This window comes from Magallana gigas, chromosome 8 (genome assembly GCF_963853765.1).
Source record: "Magallana gigas chromosome 8, xbMagGiga1.1, whole genome shotgun sequence".
Taxonomy (NCBI): Eukaryota; Metazoa; Mollusca; class Bivalvia; order Ostreida; family Ostreidae; genus Magallana; species Magallana gigas.
The window spans coordinates 16,438,786-16,451,299 of NC_088860.1; the positions used below are offsets into that span (position 1 = coordinate 16,438,786).

General features: G+C 33.1%; 1 protein-coding gene across 6 annotated transcripts in view; it reads left to right on the forward strand.

Annotated features, from left to right (window-relative positions):
• LOC105348857 (mediator of RNA polymerase II transcription subunit 12-like protein) overlaps positions 1-10,041 on the forward strand; it is a 45,545-nt gene extending 35,504 nt beyond the window's left edge. For all 6 annotated transcript variants that reach the window (XM_034473041.2, XM_034473043.2, XM_034473045.2 and 3 more), the window contains 7 exons: positions 549-688; positions 976-1,078; positions 1,165-1,284; positions 5,656-5,749; positions 5,887-6,168; positions 8,081-8,270; positions 8,868-10,041. In XM_034473041.2, coding sequence (XP_034328932.1) covers positions 549-688; positions 976-1,078; positions 1,165-1,284; positions 5,656-5,749; positions 5,887-6,168; positions 8,081-8,270; positions 8,868-9,180 — 1,242 coding nt within the window. In that variant the 3' untranslated portion in view covers positions 9,181-10,041. The remainder of the gene's footprint in view (positions 1-548; positions 689-975; positions 1,079-1,164; positions 1,285-5,655; positions 5,750-5,886; positions 6,169-8,080; positions 8,271-8,867) is intronic.
• The last annotated feature ends 2,473 nt before the right edge of the window (positions 10,042-12,514 follow it).

Below are 12,514 nucleotides of genomic sequence, written 5' to 3' on the forward strand. Positions count from 1 at the left end.
TGTTAGATTTATCAAATCCCCTTACACCATTTATAAAAAGAAATGTAAATATAAGTCTGAAAACAATAGACATGAATTGAAAAGTCAGCCACAGGTACATTTAATTATTTTCTATCAAAAAACGAATTTCATGATGATAATAGAATTTTTCAATAAAAATCATTAGATAATTATTTGTACTACAAATAGTTTTAGACATTTTTATCAAGTATCTGTTGTGAAATCATTTGTAAGAAAGCTTTAATGTAGAACACTCAGTTTTATTTTCATATACCTGTTAGCACCTGTATTGTTTTATAAGTGACTTAAATAATTTTTTTTAAATGAATATTGAAATTTTAATTCATTACCAATCCATTGATGTATAATTTTCTATATGTTTGATTTGCTAAGACCTGTAATAAGTCAATTCAAAAACACACACCAGCTGTTTTCAGTTCATCTGAAAACAGTCTAAGGGTAGCCCAGGGTAGAGTGTTAAGGATATGGCCTATGCGTCAAATGGTGGCATTAAGGGGTAAAGGAATTAATTAAAAATAATACGACAGGGATTTCAAGTGGCCAAAAAGGAGAAGATAAGTCCATGGGAAGTGATTGAGGGCTACAAGAACCCACCTCCTCTGTCCTGGCATTTATTTGGGGCAGTCAAGCAGGAGAAAAAACCTCTGAAATACGAGGATCAGCACAGGTAAAAATTCAGCACAGATGATGCTTGTATAATCTCACGCCTCTGGTCTGAAAAGTAATTGAACCATGGATAATTTGATGTTCCATGTGTATTTTTTGTAGTATTAGATCAAATATTGTTAAATGCTATAGGAAATTGCAGATGGTAAATGTTGGATCAGATTGAAGGAGATTTTTTCAAATAAAACATCAGAACTATGTACATCAAAAAATTAAAATGCAACACTTTGCCTATGGGTCATGCATTGAGTTTTCTTGTTGTGGTGCTTAAGTTGTTATCTTTCACAGAATTCTGTTGTTTCACACCCACTCCCTGCGCCAGCCCTTGGCTCATTTCTTGGATCCACCCTCACTGCCTCCAGAGGATCTGGAACCAGTGCCGGAAAAACATGTAAAACATGGCTGTTTGTGCATTTTTTTATTTCTGTATGCCATCGAGCCTATGAAATGCATTATAATGCTGGTCTTCTATTTTAGGAGGAGAAACCCAAAGAAGCCAATGAGAACCAACACCCAGATATGAGCAAGAAAAGAAAGCCCCCAAAGAAAACGAAGCGCTCCAACAGTGGTAGTGGACAGGGGGGCTACAATATACAGGTGCGTTACATGTTTGGGTTTGTGTTAACAATTAAAGGTTGGATATTGAATGTTACAGTTGACTGCCGTCATGAGAAAAGGGCCCTTATCTTTTGACGTCACAATCCTCAGAAAACATCGTCAAAGTTGTGGTATTGTAAATGCAGTTTTTATTATTTTCTGTTTCTATTTTTTTTCTGCGTCTGTGTTGTGTTTTCTGAATAACTAGAGTCTGGCCTTGTTTTTATACCGCGATAAATATTTTTTTTCCAGTCAAATATTACATGTTGATTTAAAAATATAAACTTTTGATAAATGAAATATACACATGTAACGTCGATATCTACACATTTCGAACGCGTAATATTGCACACAAGTTGATGCTGAGACGTCATAATATTGCTGCTTTTGCATCCGCTATGAAACTTAAACACCACATTTTACATTCCAGTATGTGATGAAAATATGCTATAATTGGGAAATCACTTTTTTATAAATCATTGTTAGAAACCAAAGACCCGTTTCGCATACGCGTATAATTGAATCCGAGACTGGTCTTGGATTTCCGATGATTTATAAAGTAATCTTAGTAAAATTATACAACTTTAGTAGGCGCGAGCAATACATGTATGATTTAATAAAGTAAAAAAAAATACACTGCACACTCGTTGTTGATAAGAGGGCATACCGAATTGATGCAGAGCAGTATTGTTCAAATCTAACAGTTATCTGTGCAGTAATTACTGTGAAACAATACAAGTCAAATATTTTAAATCATAAGTTTGGAAGTTTACCTCGCAGGAGACGATTCTACACTTTTTAAATTAGTCAGAAGGAACATGAGAGAAGAGGCTATATCTCAATTATAGTGCTACTGCCAACATACAAAATAGATTCTTGCATATTCTATTACAATTTAAGAATTTGCGATCAAATTTTGAAATTATTTAACTAATTAAAAAGCAATAACTAACGGATTAAAAGAGTTTGAGAAATATTTTCACAGCGTAAAAATCTACTCTTATATATCGCATTTGATTTCATGGAAAAATCTGATTCTTAGTGATATTTTCTTGTAAAGTACCTTTAATGAAACAACCTAAAAGTATATATACCTGTACAAATGAAAACTTGTTTATTATTTGAACGCAACATATTTTGTTTTCTTGTGCAATTCAACAACCCAAATCCACATGTTGTGTGCACTTTTTGAGCTAACTTACATAAAAAAAATCAGTCATAACATGTTTGTTACCCGGGGGGGGGGGGGGGGGGTTATTGCATGTAGAATCATCAGAAGTGTGCATAACTTTAACTATATCTGGATATTCAAAATGTTTTGATCTCTTTGTTAAAATTGTAAGAAATCTAAAATTATTAATTAATTCTACTTCAAACAATTAAAGACGATGAAAGGAAGTATAGAAGAAAAAAAATAATGCAAAAAAAATTTGATGTCGGACGTTTTCGACGAGCTACATCAAAGTCGTGTTAACATTTCTAACACAAACTGTCATAAAATGCTTAAAATACACATGATCTTGGATATCTTTGTATATTTGTATTCAGAAAGAGTTGACTAATCAGAATTGACAAAAAAGTGAGTTTGTGAAATTTTGACCTTATCAAGGGCCCTTTTCTCATGACGGCAGTCAGCTATTAATAACAGGTGTTATTTGTTCCATGTCATCTATGTACATTGCCCATCTATTCCATGTAAACAAGTCTTAATTATAATTAGAAAGCTGCTAGGAGTTCAGGTATCAGCCACTTATTATTCTTATTCAGGTATTTCATGTTATTTCATATAAACAAGTTTATCACATGAAGTAAAAAAAAATAAACACATGTATATGAATTCATTTGTAATAATTGAATCTCTAGCCGATAGAAATTGATTCTACCATAGACAGTTGATCAAGATTTATTATAATTGCAACAGCAATTGTAGCTCTGGAAATATTTTGAAATTATATTTACATTTTTCAGTGTCTTAGTGATAACACTACATATTGAATTTGTACTATAGAGTCCAATAAATTCAAAGGATGTATAATTGGGGTGCAAGTGGGGTTTGTTTATTAAAATAGAGATTTTTTTCCTTATACTTTTTATATGAATTAAAATCAAAAGAATTTTTTAAAATTGTTTAAAAAAACTATCACCAGCTCCTTCATCCAGATGTTGTTCAAAGTTATCGTATGTTTAATTACAATAGAGTTGTAATGGAATATATAGGAAAAGTGTAGATCAAATTGCAGAGCAGTGGGTTAAATTGATTTCAACCCACCTTCTTTACATGCCAAGTATTTAATTATTGTCAACTGGGCCACAGTCATTGATGTTATTAGAACATAATATAATTACTGTGGAATCATTAAAATTTGTGGGAGCCAATTTTCGTGGATTGCTTCAATTTTACAGGTTCGTTGGGATGTAATTTCGTGTATTCATGGATACTTACAAAAGGAAATATGACTTTACAGTCCTAATTTATTTATTCATGGAGGAAGTTAAATCGTGGGTGAGCGGTGCTCACAAATTCCACAAAAATTGAGCCACCACAAAATCTAATGATTCCACAGTGTTTCTAAACATTTTCCAACAATATGGCAATATAGTGTTAATGCATATAATGTTTAAAAAGCTTCTCTATTCTCAAACATCTGTATGAAAAACTGACTTCATAATTATACCCCCGCAAACCAAGTTTGGGGGGTATATAGGAATCACCTTGTCCGTCCATCCGTCTGTCTGTCTGTTTGATTCGTGTCCGGTCCATATCTTTCTTATGGAGAAATATGGGAAGTTCTTACTTCACACCAAGATTGCTTATGACCTAAGGGTGTGTCATGACCTTTAACCAAGGTAATTCAGGCACGGTCAAGGTCACTGACAAAAAAGTCCAATATTCGTGTCCGGTTCATATCTTTCTTATGGAGAAACATTAAAAGTTTTTACTTCACACAAAGATTGCTTATGACCTAAGGGTGTGTCATGACCTTAACCCAAGGTCATTTGGGCAAGGTCAAGGTCACTGACAGAAAAAGTGCAAAATTCGTTTCCGGACCATATCTTTTTAATGGAGAAATATTGGAAATTCTTATTTCACACTAAGATTGCTAATGACCTAAGGGTGTGTCATGACCTTAACCCAAGGTCATTTTGGCAATGTTAAAGTCACTTGCAGAAAAGTGCAAAATTCGTGTCCAGTCCATATCTTTCTAGTAGACAAATATTGGAAGTTCTTAATTCACATCAAGAATGCTTATAACCTGAGGGTGTGTCATGACCTTCAGCCAAGGTCAATTGAAGAAGTTCAAGGTCATTGTTAAAAAAAAAAATCGGGCTCAGTATACCAATAATTCAAAAAGTTTATATTAAGTGGCTGCTTGACATGTGGAATTTTGTTTGATTCGAGTCATTTTTGTTAACATAAGGATGCAAATGTCCTCATGCATTAACAGTTAACTTGAACCAAAATGGAATTTAAAGTATAGAAATTGGTTTGTGTATTCATATTAGCATCAACAGTTTTTAAAATTAGAGCATTTGTTATTTATAGAAAATGGACGGTGAAATAGATTCATCCAATATTTTCTCTAATAGAAAAAATACATGAGATATGATTTTTTCTTAGCTGGGGGTATCAATTGTGAGCTTGCTCACAGTACCTTTAGTTATGTTTACCAGGAAGTCCTCTTCTAAAATTTAAATTTCATGTCCCCTGGAGTATGGGTTTTGACTCTAGGGCAGGGCAAAAATGGATAGGTGTAAATGCATATAATGTTTAAAAATTATCTTCTTTACTCCCACACACCTGAAAGGAAAACTGAATTCATGATTTTGTAGACCAGATTAAGTTTTTTGCCAAAATTATAGGTTCATAGTTCTTTTTGAAAGATTTCAGGCAGGGAGGTAGTTGTTATTACAAATTTATAATTTTTCTACTCCAGAATGAAACCTAATTAAATACATATATGAGACTCCTTGACAAGTTTGTGTATTGGTTATATGCTACTCAGGTGACCGTTAAGGCCTATTGGCCTCTTGTTATGAACAAAATAACTAGATTTTCAGCTTTATCAAACATTACTGTTAATCAGATAATGTTTACAATGTTGATGTCATTAGTTATATAAGGTGATAAATACTAAATGCACTGAACACTGCTTAATAATTAGTTCAAAATCAGATTAAGTTTGACGTAATGACAAATAACGTAAGGCTGGCTAGATCTATAATTAGTTCTGTCAGCAACAAAATGAATTGGTACTCTTACAAAATAGAGAAGAAAATACTCTTTGGATGAAAAATATTGTCGTTTATCTTAACCTTATTGTTTTTTAGTAAAACAAATAATACATGCCATTGGCCTTTTTTCATGAATAGCCCACTGTACGCCAGTATCCGACCTCAGCAAACTGGTACCCGACTCAGACCCAGCAACATCCACAGTTTTATGGAAACCAACCAATGTCAGCAGGTCAGATACAAAGCCCTCCATTTCTGTTTTAATGGTCATTTCTTCACCTTTAATACTAAAAAGACATACTTAACTTCTTCAATTTCTGGTACTTGATCCTGTTTTCTTTTATTTCTAGTCTTTATATTACATTTCAGGTCCCCGCTTTGAAGCTCCTGCTTATGGTATGCCAGGGTTGACACCATCAAAAATGGCCCTCCAACAAATGATTCGAACTCGCCACCCTGGCAACATGCACCAGTGGTCAGGCTCAAACCAAAATTCCATGCAGGCATTGCAGATGTTGCAGAAGCAACACAGCCATCGCATGGTTCGGCAACAGATAAGGCAGTCTTTTCAGAACCACAACCGTGGTATGACAACGGATGGGGGACAGGGCATGTTCTCGGGGGGCATGCATTCGATGAACCAGTCACAAGGTGAGTGTGGAGGGGGGATCAATGGGATCATCATGAGATACAATAATGGAGACACCTTTATATCTGAAATTTTGGATAGGTTGAGGAAGTTGTGCATTTTGTAAAAAATCCTGGTATATTTTTGTACTAGCTGACATAATTATGTCTCCCCTTTCAAAGGGGAGACATATTGTTTTTGTCGACTTTCTTTTTCTTCTTCTTCTTCTTCTTCTTCTTATTCTTCTTATTCTTCTTATTCTTATTCTTCTTCATCCAAATTTGTCCAAGCCGTAACTTAAATACCTTTTGACATTAAGACTTCAAACTTAGAACATAGGTAGATGGTATTGAGAAGGAGTGCACGCCACCAAAATGTTTGACCTTGACCTATTTTCTTTTTCAAGGTCAAGCATTTTATAAAAAATAGAGTTTGGACTATAACACAAGATTCCTTCAAAATACAAACTTTTAACTTGTATCATAGATAGATGGTATATTGTCCAGTTGAACCTTACCAAAAATTTTGACCTTGACCTTAAAATTTTATTTCAAGGTCAAATCAGAAAAAACTTCATTGTTCACTTCCTAAATATTCTTTGACAGAAGGACTTCAAACTTTACACAAAAAACAATTATAATACACTGACATGTACTTTTGATAAATATTTGACCTTGACCTGTTTTACTCAAGGTCAACTTGAGAAAAAATAATTAAGTTTTTTCTGGGTGGTAACTTAGATACCTTTTGACATTAAGACTTCAAACTTGGAACATAGGTAGATGGTATTGAGAAGAAGTGCACACCATCAAAATTTTTGACCTTGACCTATTATCTTCTTCAAGGTCAAGCGTTTAATAAAAAATATAGTCCTGACCATAACACAAGACTCCTTAATCATACAATCTTTTAATTTGTATCATACATAGATGGTATATAGTCCAGTTCAACCTTACCAAAATTTTTGACCTTGACCTAAAATTTTATATCAAGGTCAAATTAGAAAAAAAACTTCATTGTTCACCTCCTAAATATTCTTTGACAGAAGGACTTCAAACTTTACACAAAGAACAATTATAAAACACTGAGGTGTACTATTGATAAATATTTGACCTTGACCTTGTTTTACTCAAGGTCAACTTGAGAAAAAATAATTAAATTTTGTCTGGGTGGTAACTTAGATACCTTTTGACATTAAGACTTCAAACTTGGAACGCAGGTAGATGGTATTGAGAAGAAGTGCACGCCATCAAAATTTTTGACCTTGACCTATTCTTCAAGGTCAAGCATTTTATAAAAAATATAGTCCGGACCATAACACAAGACTCCTTAATCATACAATCTTTTAATTTGTATCATACACAGATGGTAGTTAGTCCAGTTCAACCTTACCAAAAATTTTGACCTTGACCTAAAAAAATTATTTCAATGTCAAATTAGAAAAAACTTCATTGTTCACCTCCTAAATATTCTTTGACAGAAGGACTTCAAACTTTACACAAAGAACAATTATAATACACTGAGGTGTACTATTGATAAATATTTGACCTTGACCTTGTTTTACTCAAGGTCAAATTAAGAAAAAATAATTAAATTTTGTCTGGGTGGTAACTTGGATACCTTTTGACATTAAGGCTTCAAACTTGGAACATAGGTAGATGGTATTGAGAAGGAGTGCACGCCTCCATAATTTTTGACCTTGACCAATCTTGTGTCTCAAGTTAATTCATTTTCTAAACTGTATCATATATGGATGATATCTAACATATAGCTGACTTCATTCTTTTTCACTTTTTAAATTTGCCCCATATTACAATCCTTGGGGAGAAGGGGAGACATGTGTTTTTTTGTATAAAAAAACAATACCCACTAGTTATTTGTGCATTGATTTTCTTTTCTTTGAGTTTTATTGGATAATTATTTTCTTTGTGTCAGTGGGAATGTCACAGAACTACGCCCCTTCCTACAACATTCCTCAGCAATCCAACAATATGGATCCCTCCATGATGGCCCAGGGGAATTACAACCAGTCCTATAATGGGGCACAGAACACAGGAATGATGCCCCAGGGTGGGTTCATCCCTCAACAACAGCCTGCTCAGCAGCACTTCAGCCAGCAGCCCAGGTTAGCTTGCACATGGATACTGTACATTCCTAAATAAATGCAAGGAATTATTATCCGCAAAAAAACGCGAAAAGCACATCTCGCTAATTTTAAAATCTCACATTTTTCAGACAGATTAAACTACATGAAACTATGATAAAATTTGCCATTCGCGATTTTATATTTTCACGATTTGATGGAAAAGGGTTGAATCTGGAATTAAGTACTCATGTTACATGAGGAATCTTGTCGAAGAATTCTATTCAGCAAATCAATAAGTGAGATATTTTAAAGCAGTACAGATATGTCGCACTTTACCAAGTTTATTAAGCATGTGCATGTAGATCATGTTCATGTTCTGTGAAAAAAACTTTTCTAACAAGTAGGCTATTGTTTTAAGAATGAAAATAAATTTTACCCAGATACATGTATATATTCACTAAGTGAAGATTTCCATTAATTTTCTATGGAAGGAAAAGCAGATTCTAACTTCTTTGTTCTGTCATATTATCATGTAAACAATCGTCTTTGCTTCCATTTCTTTTTGCAGCAACTTCTATGGTTGAGTTTTTGCAAACTTACAAGTATATCAAGAGTGATTTCATGATCTGTTTTCAGTCGCATGATAGTACCAAGCCAAATGCAGACCCCTCAGAATACAATGGGGACCGGGAGTTCAAACTACACCCAGATGGGTCCCACTGGCATCCCTCAGAGCACCTACATGCAGAACATCCCTGGTCCAACCAATCCACAGATGCAGCAACAGATAAGACAACAGAGACTAATGGCAATGAAAAGACAGTCTATGAGCAACCCTGGCCAGCAACCTGGGCCTCCACAGCAACAGAATGCTGCTCTGATGGCCCAGATGCAGCAACAAATGGCACCCAACCAGTATGGGAACTATCCCAATCAACAGCGCTTTTAATGCAATAGGTTGTTCCTCTAATTAGACAGAGAACAAAAAAAAATGTATTGACCACAGATTGTTAGGGTAATCCTGCCTCTTGTTTTGTTAATGACCAAAGATCATACTCACAATTTTAGGGTTGAATGTGTCAGAATAGTTAACTGTAGTCAAACTTGACATAAAAGACTGAATGAGTTGATGCGAGTAAATGAAATGGTTTGGTGCACATATTTGCCATGTACATATATATCAGAACTAAGATAAGCATATTATGTATTACAAATATGGATTGAGAGAGATATTAGTGGGTTACTGTATTTTGTAATTTGTCATAAATTGCAGGTGGTTGTAAATTTACACTCAGTATATACTAAAAGACGATTCTAAATCAACTTCAATTCATGACTTCTTTTTTCAATTGACCAGTGAAAATCTGGTTTGCATCAACTTTACAAGATACAGATACATTCATGGACAGGTTGACAATGGGATTCCTGTTTCTTTCACATGAATAATGAATGTGGTATTTTATATAGATCTTTGTACATTTTTGTTGTACAGCATTCTCCCTGTCTCAATGAACCAATTGTTGTTGCTCAGTAACTAGAGAACGAATGAATAGTAATTTTGAGTTCTGTAATTACAATACAATGTTAAGTGCTTCAGAGATAAATGTATTTGTAGCTTTCTTGTGCCTAAAATTTTAAAATTACAATGCATGTAGTTTGGTGTTACGAAATTGATGCGCAGAAGGTATTTTTAGAGTAATTGCATTCATATAATAATCATGTGCTGTTAGTAAATTTAATGAATAATATTTTAACAGTTAGTGATTGGTATTGTGTAAACAAAACAAAATTATTAAAAGTATAAAATACTTATGATGAGTTTACTTTATTTTTAAAAAAATTTTTTAAATAAAGAAAACAGGGGTATGAAAAGAAAGCAAACTAAATGTCCTACATTATATTGATAACGCGAAATGTTAAAATAGGTGAATTGTCCTTTTTTTTTTTTTTGGCAATGACGGTTTATTTGGAGAATATGAAATAAGAATTTTCAAGCTCATATTAATAAATTGTAATATTTTTTTTAACATGTGTATGCTTATGCCAACGGTATCATAATCGTCGGGTGTATATGATGGTATTGTAATATCTAAGTAATGACTCACTCTAGCCATATTTCCCAATGATCTATGCACATTTAGCAGGAGAAAAAAAATGTAAGAAAAAATATATTTTGCTGACTAAAAATTATAATTCTGAAATCATCCTTTTACTGCAAAATGATCGAGGCAAAAATATTGCATCTTGGTTTGTCATTTTCCGCTAGATAATCAGCCAGTGATAACAATGGTACACCAAATTAAAGGTACCATTCCTTTCACTGGTAAATTTTCCACCAGTTTTATCCCAAAATTTGTTCAGAGTACATATGAGTCCAATCACCAATGGCATTTTATATTTTTATTTATATATATTCTACTTTAAGAAAAGCATAAATTGTCTTTCCTTCTCTTTACCGTTTAAAGAAATTTCTGGTTAAAATACAAATCAATGTAGGTATAGGAAATTGAAACTGTAAGAGGGTAATGTTTGTGTCTGTGCTTCCTTCAAATGAGTGAAACGACGAAAAGGGATCCACGTATAACACTGACTGGATGACAGTTTTCTATGTGTGAAACAAAAATTGTTTGTAGAATACTTGAATGGGAATGGCTCCTTAATTAGAGTTTATGTCCTCAGGGTCTTTTTTATGCAGGAATGGTCAGATTTTTTATTATTTTTATTTTTTTAAATTTTATTTTATTTATATATTTTTTTTAACAATTTTACGTTTTAAATTTTAATATTTACAATGCTTAAATAAGGTATTGCCAATGATCTGTCATAATGTCACGTTATTTAATTTAGCGAGTTACAGAGCTCACAATTCTGTAATATGAAAACAAGGCTCTTGCGATGGTTTTGGTTTGTATCTAAGTTGTCGAATTAAGATATGCATTATTCAATACAATATGAAAAGTGACAATACCGTCACAAAAAAAATTGAATAGCAACAAAACATTGTAAGTAAACATGAGTGAAGCAAAGAGTAATTGAAAGGTGAGATTGAATATTTTGAAGAGTTTAAATGAGTTAAATTGGACGAATTGTTAGGCATCTTGTACATGGCTTTGCGTATAGATCATCGTTATTTGTTAATAAATATATGTCGCTTGATAGTCCTCGGGAAAACAAAACACTTATTAGGTTAGTTACTGACTCACTGCAGAAATATATTGGGTTGATCAATCTCATAGATGGCGAGGCGAAGTAATAAGTAATAATACTAAACAATTCAAAGATTATATTTAACCATACAACAATATAATTAAGCAAAATGTAATCAGAAAAGCTCGTGACACTTAATAGCCATCAACATGGGCTAGCTTAAAAAACTCCATCGGTAACACTAAAATTTTATTTATTGGTATTCTAATGAAATATATTATTTCATTGAAGTGCATTGAATTTCATGTAAAAGATAATTGAACACCTTTTCATATTTTAGAATAAGTAATTTTGGCGCAAGCTATGGTAACCTCTGTTGACATATTGCACAAAATATTAGTATCACCTAGAGAGCATAATGCATATTAATATAATATATGTGTATTAACATTTACTTTCTTTCCCCCTATTACACTGTATTGATTGATTTGAGTGATATTTACACATAACACAGAAGACCCCATCACGTAATCTGGTGCGAATGAATACATTCAGTCTTCCTTCATTATAATTTTCTCGAACTCTCCCCGCGACTTCAAACCGGATCACGGTCTAATATTATCCTTACGCTGATTATCATTTCATTGATGTAAATATTTTTCAACAGTTAAATGAATTCAATTAAATAATTTCATAGTATACCAAAAGTAAATTCATCCAATTACAGACTGAAAAAAAATAGTAATGTGTTATTAGAATCTAAAACGCTGTGCAATATTTTTGACAGCATAATTCGGATGTTCCAATGTTCCAATGCGTTAATTGCGCATTACTCGTTGAATAAGGCAGAGATGTAAAAAAAAATCCTATTTGCGAAAAGGGAATTAATGCTATTGTCACAGTTGTCATATAAAAGTTTCATACTTTGCATATTTATATTTGGCGCGCATTGCCAATGGAGCGTGTATGAGAGATGAATGAGTGAACGTATGAATGAGTTTTGGGTTAGTCACGTGAGGATTTTGTTTACAGGTGTATGTTGACCACGTGTTTATTCTTTACTACTATATTACAGCTGACCAATAGAAATTTACGACTGAATTCATTAATATGCATGACTTTACTAACTCACTATA